General features: G+C 50.0%; 1 protein-coding gene across 5 annotated transcripts in view; it reads left to right on the top strand.

Moving 5' to 3' along the window:
- PPP2R1B (protein phosphatase 2 scaffold subunit Abeta) overlaps positions 1-16,020 on the top strand; it is a 29,657-nt gene that overhangs the window by 11,490 nt on the left and 2,147 nt on the right. Inside the window, exons 9-14 of one of the 5 annotated variants that reach the window (XM_034665734.1) lie at positions 1,776-1,930; positions 2,539-2,681; positions 3,050-3,141; positions 7,367-7,488; positions 14,600-14,680; positions 15,400-15,528. In XM_034665734.1, the coding sequence (XP_034521625.1) occupies positions 1,776-1,930; positions 2,539-2,681; positions 3,050-3,141; positions 7,367-7,488; positions 14,600-14,680; positions 15,400-15,492 (686 nt within the window). In that variant the 3' untranslated portion in view covers positions 15,493-15,528. Of the gene's footprint in view, positions 1-1,775; positions 1,931-2,538; positions 2,682-3,049; positions 3,142-3,523; positions 6,112-7,366; positions 7,489-14,579; positions 14,681-15,399; positions 15,529-16,020 lie in introns of those variants that run through there. The other 4 variants (XM_034665736.1, XM_034665733.1, XM_034665735.1 and 1 more) reach the window with 4 other exon arrangements.

Raw genomic sequence — 16,020 nt, 5'->3', positions numbered from 1 at the left:
ATTCAGAGGAAACTTGCAAGTCCTTGAGACCTTGAGGGGAGAGGGAAGGAGGAGAGGGACCAAAAAAAAAAGAAAACAGAGCTCTGGAATGGTTTGCATTCTTTTGGCACAAAATTGAGAGGAGCCAAGAACATAGTAGGCATCGGGCCAAGTACAGTTGAGTACAGCTGAGGTCTGGGTCAAGGCCGAGTGTGTGCGTGGTCTCTGGTTACCCTGGCAGTGAGATCCGTTCCTATGGTAATGGCATTAAGAGGAGAAAAATCTCTAGCAAATTAAAAAACAGAATTAGACAAGACACAAATGCTTTAGCAAGCTCCACCTTAGGGGGAGGAGTTGAAAGGGGTTGTGCCAAAGACAAAACCATGAATGTGAAGGGAGCGAATTAGTTTTATGGGTAAAACAGTTGACTTGAGCTTTCTCTGCAGAGAGAGCTTCAGTGCTTCTGGCTGCTTCTCCCACAGACGCCAGTCAGGTTTCTTATTGGTGATAAATTATATAGTTGCTTGGCTATGCCATCTTTCCTGTTCTCAGCAATGGCATTGCCGAAAACGCTTTGTGGACTGGGGAGAGTTGGGCATTTGCTGTCTGGAAGCCTTATATAAATTGTCCAGGATTGGGGCTGCAGCTTGGATAGCTATTCTTGCCTATCCTATCACCCAGGTGGGCTGGCCTACCTGGAGAGAGAAGTAGAGTAAGGAGTCGGTACCCACTGCCCTGGATTTGTTATCTGAGCCCCAATTTTGAGTCTTACAGGACCTGTTGCACCTGGCCTGACTTTGTTCAGTGCCGTGTAGTGAGTTGTTGAGAAGGTCGTAGCTCAGGCTTTTATTATCCAGATTTATGATATCCTTGATAAATGATCTTACAGGGAGTTACTAGACATTATATCACACACATTTATTCACAGAATACATTTGACATGTTTTCTCAACATAAACCTTTTAAGGGAAAAGAGGCGCAAGTAGCTCTGAGGTTTTTATTTGCTGTCGGGCAGGTGACCACAGTGGCCTCTGCATGACCACCCTGCTGGCTTTCTCTCTTTTGCTGTTGTTGCTGCTGCTGAAATTATCTTGCTTAAATACTACATTGGTCATCAGGTCACAACTTTGCTTTAAAAGCTCATCGTTTTTCTTACAAAATCTGAGTTTAGCTCCCAAGGTGCTCTATGTTCTGAGTGCAGTGACTGTCCAGCCTTGCAGTCTCGCACCCTGCAGTTTTTCCCCTTTGTGCCGGGCTCCCTTGGTGAGATTAAGATTTGTGTAAGTGGAGAAAAGACAAATCTTCCTTAATCTCCAAAGTCCACTGCCTGGCCTCTCTTTCCTGAAGCTTCCTGGACCTCCCTGTTCTCTCTTCTCTAAACTCCTCGAGCCCTCCCGATCTTTGCTACACGATTTCGTGCTTCGTGCTGACCAGTCTTACCCCATGTGACTTCTTGGAGGCTGGCAGCTTTCACTTCGCTGATAGAATGTGGGGAAGTATCTTCTATTCTTTCTGTAACACCTAGCACATAGTAGACACTCAGTATTTATTAATTAATGATGCCTATCATGAGCTCCTTACTTCCTATTTCTTGGACATATACATTTTTCAACTATGAAAAGACCAAATCATTATATTATGAGTCCTTTCTGAGCATGTTGGCCATTGTAGTAGGAGTAAATTTGGAGTGTTGGGAGAGTGTTGTTCTTGGCCCCCCTTTGATGATGATGTCAGTAAACTAAGTTATGCTTCTGACATAAGCAGCATGACAGTATGCCCTTCACCTTTTCTGCCAGTGTATGCCATCCGTGAAGCTGCCACCAACAACCTCATGAAACTCGTTCAGAAGTTTGGTACAGAGTGGGCCCAAAATACCATCGTTCCCAAAGTGCTAGTAATGGCAAATGATCCTAATTACTTGCACAGAATGACCACTTTATTCTGCATTAATGTAAGTATCACATGGCTGTTACTGCTAAGCTTAGGCACTAAAGCAGTTATTTGGGCCTGTATTTCTGAATTCTGAATATAGTGTGTTCTGTTTGGAATCTGGTTAATCAGTTTAAGACTGAAAAATTTGGGCAGTTAGTTGATGAGAGAAAATGTCAGTTTTTAAATTCATTTTAAAATCAGTAATCAAGTCTCAGTGGTGAATGAATTCTGGGGTTTAATTCTCAGATTCTTTGAATGCTACCTTGTATCCCTCACTCAGGTGCTCAGAATAGAAAAATTTTCCTGTTGGTCAATTACTTTCTTTTTAAATATTCATTTGTCTTTTGGATTTGGGGATATTTAAAAACATGAAAGTGTTTTAGGGATGCCTGGGTTGCTCAGTTGGTTAAATGTCCGACTTTTGATTTTGGCTCAGGTCATGATCTTGGGGTTGTGGGATCGAGCCTCCGGGCTCAGTGCAGAATCTGCTTGAGATTCTCTCTCTCCCTCTACCCCTCCCCCCACATGTGCCCTTGCACACACGTTCTCTCTCTCTCTAAAAGAAACCTTAAAAAAAAAAAAAAACCCGAAAGTGTTTTAAATGTACTATCTTAATTTTTTTTCAAGGCACTGTCTGAAGCCTGCGGTCAGGAAATCACCACTAAGCAGATGCTGCCCATCGTATTGAAAATGGCAGGAGACCAAGTAGCGAATGTCCGTTTCAATGTGGCCAAATCTCTTCAGAAAATTGGACCAATTCTAGATACTGAGTAAGATTTCAGTATTAGTCTTAAAAAGTCGATTTAAATGTTCACCTTATAGTGGGGAGTAAGAGCATAACCTGAGTTTAGTGATTTTAACTTGACCTAAGGCAGGGGTTTGTGTAAAGGAAGTACCCTTGTTTCTGAGGGTGTGACTCTGCTGTTTTGTGTCGAAGCTCTGTGTACGTGTAGACCATTCTCTGAAGCTAATTCTCTGGAGGGCTTAGAAATTAGTTAGTACTTGTCAGGCATGTATTATAAGCATTTACAATTTTTTTAAATTTTGAACTTGACAAATTACCATAGAACATGTATACCTGAAAGCATTTATCTGGCCCAGAGGACTGCCTCTCACAGACAGTACTGTTGGATTTCAGTGCTCTGCAGGAGGAAGTGAAGCCAGTGCTACAGAAGTTAGGTCAAGATGAGGACATGGATGTCAAATACTTTGCACAGGAAGCCATAAGCGGTGGGTCTTGCTGTTTGCTGTCTTTCCCTGGTTATGGGGTGTGTGTGAGTGAAGTGGGCAGGCGATGCGTGTGTGGGAGCGGGGGATATGCCATGCCCCTCCGTGGGTAGAACCTTCCTGGCCCACCATGGAGCAGGCCATTTTCTGAGCCTCAGGTCTGCGGTTGGGTAGGAGTACGATTCTCATGGGTAAGAAGTTTGTCGTTTGGATTTCAGTCCGTTTTTAAAGTTTAACTCAGTGAGCCTGGCAGAGCAAAGAAAGTGACCATAGTGAGAAGTTCACAGTCTCATGTTTTTGCATCATTGTTGTCATACTTAATATTCACATAGATAGTTCATGAACTTTCTGTAACACTAACTTGATTTTGTTTGGAATTTTTCAGTGCTTGCGTTGGCATAATGAGGAACAGGAGGGAAAAGACTTTACTAAATTCTTATCACAGATTTCTAGTCAATGTGTTCTTAAACTGGGTGGAGAAAAAGTGGAAAACCTTCAAGACCTCATCCAAGCAGATGGCAGCAACTTACAAGAGATCAAATTTCAGTGACTTCATTCTTTCTAAAGATGAAATGGGATTGTTTTTTACTCGTCGTCTTTTTTGGGATAATTCTATTGAAAGCATTCTCATTGTTTGTGACCAGTTCCTGACACTTGGTGCAGTCATTTCTTGATTGTCTCCTGCTGATCTGTCGGCACCATGCGGGCTCCTGCATCGCGCTGTGGAATCAGGCCCTGGCCGCTTGCTGTTCCCGACCAAGCCTGGATGGGTTTGGACCCAGACAGGGAGTGGAGTGATTCTCTTGATGTTTACATGTATCCGTGTGTCTCTCCATCATTCCAAAGTTAAATGTACATGGTTTAGAATAACTTATTTCATAAACCCTCTATTTGGGAGACCTGTGGAGATGTAACTGTATGGTCTGCCTCAGCGTCTCTCACGAGAGGGAAGTGTGGAAGCTCAGGGTTCATGTATTGGTTGTTTTGGTTTTTATTTGCTTGATTTTCACTGTAATCATGTCATTCGGAAACCTGGAGTACACGTGCATCTCGCCGCTCACATGTGGTGCTGGAAGTTCCCCGGATGCCGGTGGCTCAGCACTGTGGCTGCTTCACAAACACTGGGCCCCCCCCCCGCCCCCGCCCCGAGACACGACAGCGTAGCGCCTCCCTGATAAGCAGTCATCTTACTGCTTCACGGTAAGGTCGCCATTCAGTGTTTGATGAGTAGGGCAGTGTTGTGAGGGTTTCCTGCTCTGGACCTGGAGCCTGTTGCCGTTGGGTCCTTGCTGCCGTAGCTTCGCACTGACGTCTCGGGACGGGTGATGCCAGACCCCACTCAGGGTTTGCAGTGTTCTTTGTTGTTCTACGGTAAAACCTCGTTAATGTCTCCTGGAATTTAAGACAGTGAGTGAAACTGAAGGGTTTGCTGAAGCCAATTAATAGTATGTAAGGAAGCCTGTTGTATCTGAACTACTGAAGTAATTTTAAAAAGCTCTAAAAGGCACCCTTTTACCAGTTGACATGCCCATTACTGATCACTCTTCAGTTTTATTAAAATAACTTCCATGGGGATTGGTAATAGGCTACACCTTTTTTTTTAGATGTATTCATTTTACTCTTTATCTCTGAAATACATATGTATGTATTTCATGGAGAATTGAGTATTTTTTCTTTTAGATTTAATTACATTTTTCGTCTAATCAAACTCAACTTGTCCTAATGAATTTTAATTAATGAGGTTTTGTAGCTTATTTTTTGCTCTTTATATGTTGCTGTTTGGTTTCCTTGTTTCCATTTTGGTTTTTGAATTGGTTCTTTGATTCGGTGAGCCCACTGAGCCCTGTTGTTTTGTGAGGTTCGGCAAACTGCTATAAACCTTTGGACGTGAAATCATTACATAAAACCAAGTTTGACCAGATGCTTCCAGGTTTATCTTACCTTAGAGAAACATTTGAACCTTTTAAATCAGACATTACTCTGCCTGCATTTAAAACTGTCAGCCTACCTTGTAGAAGTGTCTATTTTATTACTTTTTGGGCCAAGGATTCAGTGTATTCCTGTGCAAAAAACTTTTGTACATTCTTGTTTTAATATCTTAAACTATTCTGCTATAAACATTTTAACTTTAGTTTTGTGCTGCTTTTTGTTATTATCTCCGGGTTAGGTTCCACTTCAGTGAATTGCATGTTTGAGAGACCATTGTCTTGATTCTTGAAACAGACTTGCACAACTGCTGCTTTACTCTTTGGTTGGAAATGCCATTGGCTTGGGGATGGACTTTTCAATGTCCTTTAGACTTCAGATGTACTCCTTGGGGAGCCTGAGTGTTGGCCTGTCCCTCTAAGGTGGTGATAAAGGGGAGACAGGAGCCTTGGCTCTCAGGCATGGGTCTGGGAGCTAAGTGGGCTCTGTCTTTTTGGGTGACCCCTTAGCGACTTCATCGACTCTTTCTAAGTAATAGGGAATCCCTTTTGCCACTCAGGGGAATTGTTCTTTGGCTCGTACCGGTCCTGTTAACCATGGATCGGTTTTCCTATCTTGATTTCACTAGCGTGTCTGCTGCAGGAGCTGCGTCAGGGCAGGGATTTTTGTCTGTTCTGTCTCCTGCTGTATTGCCAGCACCTAGATCATTGTCTGGTGTACATAGTAGGTGCTCAATAAAAGTGTGTTTCATGAATCTCTAAAATCTGTCCTCTGATGTGTTGCGTGCGAGGAACAAGTCATTGAAGGTACCACACTACGGCTCATCCTCCCCCGGCACAATGGAAGGATTTTGCAACTCGTAAACAAGCTTCGGGTCATCCTTCCCCAGGGTCCCCCACTCCAGCCACGGTTCCGTTGGGGTTTGCATGACGACCTGGGATGTACACTGCCAACGGGTTTTCATCCTCAGCCGTCAGTGTCCATTGGTCAATGAGGAAAGTGAAGCAGAGACACAGCAAGCTGACCCCAATAAAGATGTCTCCTCAACCATGGAATTCACCTTAGTGTTTCTTTCTACATTTTGTGCGCTGTTGACCTGTCCCAGGTTTAAGAGACCAGATCTTTTTTCTCTGTGCTGCTAAGAAGATAGGAACCTGAAGATGTGTCCTGTTTCATAAGAACAAACAGGTTAACCTGTGGTTTTAATGAGGGCTTGTTGAAGCAGTGGCCCTCAGTTCATGGAAATGCCACAGCGTGGCCACTGGGATGCAAGGCCCTGGGGCTCTTCGCCGGACAGCTTGTCCTGACTCAACATGGTCACCGGACCTTTGAGCCGTCTTATCCATGCATCTGAGATCCTAGCATAGGCCTTCGGGGGAAACAGACTTGTCATTCCTGAGCCAGTGCTGAAGCTACGGCAATACTTTCTTGGTGCAATTGGGTGTATTAGTCACTGTGTTGCCACGGAGTTGAAAATCTGGTGCTTTCCTGCAGAAATCACATTGAATGTGTTCCCCCCAGGGATGGAGGGCGGGGCGGCCAAATTTGCTGGGTGCTTGTCCTGCCTTCTTGACTTTTACTTAAATTCCTCTGACTGACACTTGGTTTTCCTTCCAGCGCTCTGCTCTTGGAGCCTGTTTTATCTCTTCTGCTTACACGTCTGGAGCGGGGAGGGAGCTGTGACCTCACGTTAAGGACTAATTGATAGTGGTCTGCGGCTCTGTGATGGTCTTCCTCTGATTTGCATCCTTGCCTCCATCTTCGTCCTTTCCCCTCTTTCCTAGTCTCACTCACGTGTCTCCAGTGCTTGTACCTGCAGTGGTTTCACTGTTCCCCGTTTGCCTCCGTGAACCTGCTGTTTCCAGGAAACTACATAATGTTTGGTTGAGATGGAAATCTGAAGGATGAAGAGTTTAATTACTCATTGGGTAGAAAAACCAAGTTATTTCTTTCTCCAGAGTTCTCTGAAACTGATATTACCAGTCCTGGAAGGAGCCAGGTCTTTTCTGCCTGACTGGGGCTCTGCAGGCAGGCAGTGATCAAGATGTGGGGGTGCACCCAACTGGCATCATAAGGCCCAGTGTGCTGGCACTTTCCATGGTGGTTGAGGGAAAGGCACCTTCAGGAAGGTTCCAGGGTGAACCACTTTCTCTGCCCGGGGACCCACATGCTTGTAGGTTCCTGTGCTCCCCAATTCCACTGTTGGAGCCACTGAGGGTATCCTGGCTGGGAAGTGCGGGTGGGCTTAGGAGGGCCGTGCCCTGGTCCAGGGACATTACCATACTGCTGTCTGTATCTCTAGCGGTGGCCCAAAGGCTGAGGAAGCTAGATTTTCCTGCGAAGGACAGTGAGGAGCCCAGCGCTCCTGGGGCTGACAAGAACCACTTCCTGAGACCCAGAGAGCCTGAAGAGGACACTGGGAAGGTAAGTGCCACTGACACCTGGGCCGAGGCGCGGGTGGAGAGTGGTCACTGTGGCCTGCAGCTCCGGCAGGCTGGGCACAGAAGCAGTACCTCTGACTCTCCCTGCGGAGACAGTGCAGTTTTTAGGGGCCAGAAGTATATTTTCAGAGTCTGTTGCCCTCCTTCTTGTCCTTTCTGAGGGGTGGACTTTCCAGAGCTCTCTCGCTCTTGTGGCTCGAGCTCTCCCTGCCACCCTCCTGGTCAGAGACAGCAAGGCTCACGCAGGGGACGGGCGGTTGGTGAAGAGTCGCTTAGAGAAACAGGTTGTTTCCACTTACCTCAGAGACTATAGACCATTCTCACTTGCTCCAGCTCCGTTCAGGTAGCCCTGTCCGTTCAAGGACAAAACCATTTCTGTCACTTTTACCGTGTAATGGTCCGAAGCCCCGTTTGCTGCCGCTCTGGAGAAGGTGTGCAAAAGTTCCGAACTTGAAAGTAATTGTTCGTTGAGAAGGTGTGCAAAAGTTCCGAACTTGAAAGTAATTGTTCATTAATTGAAGCTGGTGCTGGCCTCTGCCCTGGGGCCGTTAGGAGGGTGGCATGTGGCTTACGGATACGGACTCTGGAACAACACAGGGGTTAGGGGCACTGGCTGCCCTCCCGCCCCCGCACAGTGGGGCATCCACACAGAACTTCTGACTGCTCGGAACTTAACTACTGTTCGCCTGTTGACCAGAGGCCTTACAACGTGAGCAGTTAACGAACACATAATTTGTATGGTATGTGTATTCTGTGTTCCTACAATAGTCAGCTAGGCCGCGCAGCTCAGACCCGTGTTGCGTCAGCGGCCGCTGTATCCAGACAAGCAGCGCCGAGGCCCGCAGCTGCCTTGTGTAGATGTCAGGCTGCATTTCGTTGACTTGGCAGACACGGACGTTCTCGTACCCACTCGAGTGGTCTGCTTGATTAAGATTCTAACAGTGAAAAACTTGCTTTCTAAAAGCTCCATGGCTTTTCCTTCTTTTTATGTAAACTGAGGCTATGAGAACTTTTTCCTGTTGTCCAGGCCCCAAACTGCAGTCTTTCATCTGAGAATGTTCTTTCAGTGGGGCTGTGCTCTCTTATCCCAGGGCCTGAGCCACCAGCGAGTCCGGTTTGGGCCACTGCCGGCTGTCCCTGCAGGGGCTGCACCGCAGGCAGCCCTGGGTGACAGGGACATAAAGTGACCTTTGGGAAGATACCTTCACCGAAGGAGCAGGAATAAGAGTTATATATTTTTAGGCCTAAACCACAGCCTTGCTTGGGAAGAAAGGTGTGAGATGTTTTCCTACAAATTCAGGGTCAACTGGCCATGTCATTAAGTGCGCCGTCCGCCTCTGACCTGAGGGTGAGATAGTGGAGGTGACCCGTCTGTGGCCGACTTGCTCGGCCCTGCAGGCAGCCCTGGGACCGCAGGGGTGCAGACAGTCCTAATGGCCAAGCCTTGAGCCTTGGGCCTTGCTAACCAAGTGCAGGCACTTGTCACGCCCTTGGCAGCATCTCTCTCATCTTCATTCCCCTGGACGGGAGGTGTGATAGCTCCATTTTTCAGGTGGTTGTGAACCTCCCCGCACCAATCCTCTTCTGTCTACTTGGGGGTCTCCTAGCAGTGCTAGGCCTCTGAGGCTGCAGATCATTTAACCCAGAAAAATCCCCTGCCCTGTGACTCAGGGAGCCTTCCTTGGCTTTGTCTCACTGAAGGAAAATGCCCCGAGGGTGAGATGGAAGGGAATTGAGTGTTGCCAGGCAGAGCCCTGCGTGTCAGGGGCCGGGAGCCAAGTGAGTGATCCAGGAAGTCATCCAGTGCAAACCAGAAATCATTCTTAACCCCTCACTCGCTGTCAGTGGTGCAGACTCGCCTGTCTGCCCGAAGGGCTGACGGCAGCCCTGGAACTGTCCTTGACGCCCCCCCTTCTGGGTCAGTCTTGGGGCCCGGCGGGAGCCACTGGACATCCCGGGACTTGAGCCCGCCCCTTGGTGCAGGAGAGAACAGCCCTGATGTGAGAGCCGGTTCCTTCTGCCAAAGGGCGCCTGCCTGGGCCCTGGGAGCCTGGCCCAGGGTGCTTGCAGAGCAGTCTGTGTTCTCGAGGTCACACGCACCCCCCCCCCGGCAAGACCCACTGGGGAGCAGTGTGGCTGCCCCTGTGCTTCCTGCTGACCCCGGGTCACCTCAGCCACCCATGCCCGATGGCAAGGCCGCTCTCCTGTACCCTCTGATGCTGCCGACAGGGCTCTGTCAGGCAAGGGTTAACAGAGGATTTGTTTATTGAATCACAAAGTAGCTGTCACATGATTTTAATCAAAACACCATTTCCCTGACAACAGTGATGTCAGTCTTGTTATTGCAGGAAGGAGCAGCTGTGAGGGACATTCAGTCTCCATGCGAGCCTAGGTTTGGAGACTAAAATCAAGTGAAGCATCCATAAATATGGTTGTAGGCGCTGACGTCCCAAATCCTCCCTCTTCCTCCACTGCCCTCCGTCCAGCAGTCTGTCCTGCACAGACACCAGCCCTGGACGAGGCTCCTCTCCTTCTGCGCCCATTGCTTCTTCTGTCCTTGTTCCTTTTTCTCCCCCCCAGTTTCCCCTATGTTCCCCAAACTCCGAGTCATTTGGGCCCCCAGGCTCTCTGGCCTCTGCCATCTGTCTGTGCTCTCACACCAGTGACAGGCAGTTCCTGCTAGCCCCTCCCAGTCACACAGCTCAGGAGGGGCCAGCTTCCTGGGTGAGGAGGGGCTGCTTGTTCTGTCCTTGACACCCCCCCCCCGTTAGAGTAAGTTGGGGGGCCTCGGGCCATTTAAGGAGCTTGGCTCTGAGTACCTGGGGGGAAGAGTCCCGGAAAGGCTGCAGGAGGCCTGAGTGCTGAGGACAGACAACAGGGACTGGAGCCCAGGGAGGCCAGTTGGAGCCATGCCCTCAGGCTCTGGCCTCCTCTACGCACGGTCTCCACTGTGGGGCTTTGGGGACCGAGAAAGATCCCCAGGCCCTCCAACCCTTCGCCCAGGAGCTTGACCTGAAAGTTGGAGGTTGGTGACAAAAGCCCCCTTCTGGGTGGGATGCGGCTTCTCATGGGTGCTCTTCTGTCGGTGGTTCCCGTGGTGCTGCCCAGAACTCAGACCGAGAATGAAGGAATCTGGGGCAAAGTTCTGGGTTCTCAACCTGGAGCAGGTGCTCAGGGTAGGGCAGCCAGCCTTAACCCTGTGCAGAGATGTTCATAGGTGTCACACAACCGTGTTCTGAGTCCAGTGCCGGGGTGGTCAGGAGTTAAGTGAACGCAAGGCAGGCAGAGCTGAGATTGTGTGACGAGCCGTCGGGGGGGAGCTGGGAGTCTCCTCGGGGCTTTCTGCTTGGCGGACAGAGCTAGGCCAGGCTGCCCTTCAGCCTCACAGTAAACCTGGGAGTTAAATCAGCTGGGGTGTGTTCCCAAGTTAGTGCTGGGGACAATGAGCCTTTGCTGTGATGTGTTCAGGTTAGTGGCAGGGCTGGGAGTGGTTCCAGGGCCTGGGACAGTCAGAGGTGCCTTGCTGCCTCCCACGCTGTCCCTGGCAAGGAATGGATAGGCCCCACGCGGACTGAAGGGCCTTTCGGGCCAGGGTGGCTGCTCCAGGGGGCAGTCTGGGCCCCGTTCTCCTGGCCAGACCCTTTCATCCCTGGGGCCTTCTCCAGCTTGCCCTTTGGCCCTCTGCTGGCACAGGGATCTTGCTAAACATTTGGGTTTCTCTGGTGACTAGAGGGCAGTTCTTGGGTCTCATACTGAAGAATCAGCAGAAGCCGTGAGCTCAGTGTCCTTCCTCTGCGTGGCATCCTTCTGGGAGAGGCCTTGGGGGCTCTTCTCCATTCAGCTGTGCCCCCCTCCCAGTTACATGGGTGGCCCTGGCATGGTAATGGACTGACTTCTGAGGGTCGCCATTCTTAGTCTGGCCCCCCTCTCAGCATCTCAGGCCCCATTATTCCCTCATCTTTGGGGAGCAAGGAGAGACTGAGTCAAACTCTCAATCTCCCTGATGGGGAAGATGAGTGGATTCTCCCTTTGAGAAGGAGCAGATGGCCAGGAGCAGAGACTTGGGGCGTGGGGCCTACCATGCCTTGGTGGGGCCTGAACTGGCATTGGTGGAGGCAGGGTGGTGAGTTGGCTGCTGACACTGTGTCCCTCTGAAAGTGTGGGCAAGTCCTGGGCCCTGCTTGGCCTGACAGAGGCCCAGGGTGTGGGGCTCAGCTCTCCCTGGCCCCCTCCTCCTCTCCCTGGGCCAAGCCTTTGGCTCACAAAGGCCACAGAAGGGAAGGATGTTCTGGGGAATGTAGGTCAGGGGCCTGACTGGCTAGCTTTGGCCAGGCTCTGCTGGCAGGTCTGGTATTTTGGCCTGTTTCCTGGGGTGGTTTTTGGCAACACAAAAATGATGGAGAAATTTGGTGGGAAAGGGAAAAGTTTGTAAAACATCATTACTGAAATTGAGTGCTCTCCTTAAAAAAAAGAGGCAATTGAAACTCAGTAAGTTCTTGGGTTGCCCAATAGGGCACCAGGCTTTTGGGGGTAGGACTGAGCACCTGTGCATGGTGCTGGGCAGTGCAAGTCAGTGCGGAGGGCTCTGCTCTCCTCCTGCCCTTGACCGCCCCCTGCACTCCTGCACCAGCAGATGATCCCTGTCTGGGAGCGGTCTTGGTTCTATATAGCATGGGCTCAACCGAAATGGTTTGAGTGAAACCAGATCTCAGTTGAATTTGCTGCCAGGAAGTAGGATTTAATACTGTCCTTTCACTCGGGGTCTGGTGGAGGACGAGTCCGAACGTATGAGAGTGGCCGCTAACGCCTCACGGATTCTCTAGCAACAGAGCGCCCTGGGCGGGGGCTGCAGTGTACACGCTGGGGGAGCGCTGAGACCTTCCGCAGGCCCTCGGGATCTGCTATTAGGAGTAAGGAGCAGTGTCTGGGTGGGCCCCCAGTTCCACCCCTTGCTCTGTAGCTGGCTGGAACTTGGGGAGCCCAATGCGCCTACCTCCCCTCTTCCCACTAGAGGCCTTAACCGGCCGGACTAGGTCTCAGAATCCGGGAGCAGCAGGCAGTGCCCGGCCCGCGCCTTGCCGGTGCGCAGGCTGTGGTTGGCTGTGCTTCTGTCAGCGTTCTGCAGCAGCTAACATGTACTCAGGCGATTTCAGAGCAAGGTATTATTTACCCTGCTGACGTCAATGAGAACATATTATCCACTGTCCTTTTTGTAGCCTGAAATGAGCACCAGAGCTCAGGGAACACAGCCACCTTCCATACTTTAAAAATTCCACTCCCGGCCTGATGAGGTAAAGGCCCTATCTCCTCCGTCTGACATTCATAGCACCCAGGCTCTTAGAAAACAAGTTTTATTTTAATTGAATTTTAGGTTGGAAACATAAAAACAGTACATTTTCCTCGCAGAACATTACCCCATGTAAATTACCATTTGATAACAAAGATCATTTATTAAACCGCATTTTAGATAATTTTCTAACATTGAGGAACTGGGTCCATTTTGATCTTTTTCACACTGGAGCTATTATGATTTGCACTCAAAATACCAAAGCTGTTGAACTCACCATTTTTTCTTTGTAATTAAAAAAAAAAAAAAACTACAGATTTTTATCAGAAGTAACTTTCACAATCCAAACATCCAGCAAAGACCACCCTCTTTTCAGAAATAAGCAATCTTGCCCTTTCTACAAAGTGCAAATATCTCGATCACTTTTATTTCATAAATTGCAGTCCCCAAAGAGAAGCAAACCTTTTCTTCTGCATTTCCCTCCAGAAATTTTGGTGGAGGCAGGTTTCTTTCACCATCAGCAGTGGGAAGGCATGGCCCCTTGGATTTCCTTGACTGAGCAAATCTTGAACCTGATAGGCCCCACACAGCCAGCAGCGGGTCTGAGTTCACTCTACTTGCTCGAGGAACAGAATTCCAGACTGGGGTCTTATTCTTTGAGGATGTTCTTTTGTACTTCTATTTTTACAGCGCCCCTCTACCTACCCACTTTGCCTCTGGGAAGACAAAGTATTCAAAGTATGTTAATTGTTTTCTCTCTCAAAGTGTCTAATCAGCACTTGTATTTGATGGACCTTGACTGGAGAGAAATGTTACACCCCTTCTGCAGGCCAGGCTCCTTTCCTGATTCTTCTCCTAGGGCCTCCTTTCAGGGGACTGGGTCTGTTGCCCTGCAGTGCTGAGCCAAAGCCCTGCAGTTTGGCCCCTTTGCAATCAAGGAAGGGTGTGCCCTTCCACCATAGACTCCTCTAGGAAATTACTATGTTGTGTGACTGGGAGAAACTAGACATCTTTGATGTGAGCCTACATTTCTGTAGTTAACTGGACCCTGCAAGAAGGGCGGTCTGTGGGGTCTGTGTCTCTTGAGCCTGTTCGGCACGGCTGCCTGGGGGTCACCTCTCCCCCCGCAAAGCCAGGCAGCTGCCAAGGGGAGAATATAGTTGCGGGGACAAAGTCACATCCACCCAGTGCTTAACTAAGATGCGGGCTTTGTTTATATAGCTGTTGGCTTGTGAGGAGGGCAGAGAGCGCCCAGGGAGAAGCCCGGACCCCCCCCCCCCCCCCCCCCCCCCNTCACCTAAACTCCGAGAGCGCTGGTGTCCTCAGCTCTAAGAAGGGAGGACTGTACGTGTCCAGCTTATTTCACAGAATCCTTGTGAGGCTTAGAAGAGATTCCTTGTGAAATGTTCGGTGAACTAATGTACCGATCCGAACTGTTACTCCTTGCAGACAGGCAGGCTGACTTGGGGCAGGAGCTGTCAGCTGTCCCCCCCCCCCCCCCCCCCCCCCCCCCNCCCCCCCCGCCATGGGCTGTGCCCCTGGTGTTCAGTCTGCAGGAGCGACCCCCTCTCCCTGGTGCCACCGGGCAGGTGGGACCACACCACTGAACCTGTCAGATGGACACATGCACTTAAAGCATCTTTGTCCAGTTTTCAAACGGAGGCAGGTGATACTGCTCTTGTCTTCCACACACCACTCTGAAGATCAGTTCTGTTAAAATTTCCAGAAGCAGAGCAATCAGAGACCCCTGCCTATGCAATGACTCCAACTTACTACCTGTTGTCCAGTTTGTTCCTTTGATGTCTAGGCACACAGAGAGCGAGTGGCTCGGGTGGTCTCCGAGGCGGCAGTAGAGGCGGCCCGGTTCAGGGGTACAGACGCGGCCAAGGTAAGTCCCTCGCACGGGGATTCCACAACTGCTCCCCGGGACCAGTGCGGTCCGAGCACCCTCTGTATTGTCTCTAGAGGAGGAGGAATGTGGAAAAGAGAGCTGGAGGATCAATTTCCTTTAAACCCAAAGAATGCTTAGGTGTAACTACGGACAGAGGCTTTTGAATGTAATCTAGAGCTGCCGGTTCGCTCACAGAGAACTCCGCGCAGGCCCACAGCCCTGGGCTGCCGGCCCCTGCCCCGAGGCCACTGGAGCCCCCCGGCCCTTCCTGGCAGAGCATTCCCTCTCCTTGCTGACTCCAAGCGTTCCCCACTCTTGGGTGCTAAGGACAGGGTGGGAGCAGAGGTGGGGGAGAGGGTGGCACAGGCCTTCCTTCTCAGAGGTGGGGGCAGACCAGTCGCACCCGAGGGACTCAGGAAAGTGCCTAAGCGCCTGGCAGGGCTTTATTTCTGAGGAAGAGAGGGAGTCGACTTTCTCCTGCCTGGGAGGCGAAGTCTGATACAGAAGGGAAGGGGTTTTGTTCCTATCAGAACAGCGTCCCTCAGCGCCCTGTCCTTGTCCTCCCCCATGGGCCCCAGACGTTTGTCTCCAAGTGCATAAGGGAGAGGGGTGGCTGTAGGGAACCTTCTGCCCCCAGGGTCTGTGTAGCGCCCCGGGGACTTCACAAGAGACTACCCACCTTTCTGCTGTGGTAACACGCTCTACTTGCCTTACAGGGACCAGCATATCAGTTGCATGTAAATACTAGAGACACACTTGCCCAACTGGAAATTGCAGAACTAGTGCATTTTTCCCAAAGCAGAGACTAAAACCCCTGGATTAAAAAAAGAACATAAAAAATAAAGTACCACACATATTGCACTTTTTGCCGAATGAAATTTTTACCTCACGTTCATCTCACCAAAGTCTCTTCAGAGGAGCCTGGTTTACAGGACACTGAAGCTCATGATTACTGTACAGTAGTGTACACACTGCTAACGTGAAACAAACTGGAAAGAAAGTCATTATTTCAAAGTAGCCTCTCGTAAAAAGCGCGGTGCAAAGCCTTCTTAGTGTTTTAGTGTGTGTGGAAGCTGCTCGGAAGTGTCCAGAGGTCACTGGTCAGGGGACAGAGCCATGGAGGCGATGCCACGGGGCTGGGAACACACTTAACCGACCGTCACCAGTCTCCTCTCACCAGCTTACATTTCAGTAAAGACGGATCGTTACGGAATTTATCGATTTCTGCTTGAGATGAGAAACGCAAACAGCTTACGCCACAGGGCCGGCAGGGCGGCTCATGCTCGGCTGCAGGGCCGGGCCGTGCTGCTGCTCTGGCGGCCCACCCCCCGCCTGGC

Source organism: Ailuropoda melanoleuca, chromosome 8 (genome assembly GCF_002007445.2).
Source record: "Ailuropoda melanoleuca isolate Jingjing chromosome 8, ASM200744v2, whole genome shotgun sequence".
NCBI lineage: Eukaryota > Metazoa > Chordata > Mammalia > Carnivora > Ursidae > Ailuropoda > Ailuropoda melanoleuca.
The sequence above is the reverse complement of the archived record's forward strand: the minus strand, read 5'-3'. Positions and strand labels throughout refer to the sequence as shown.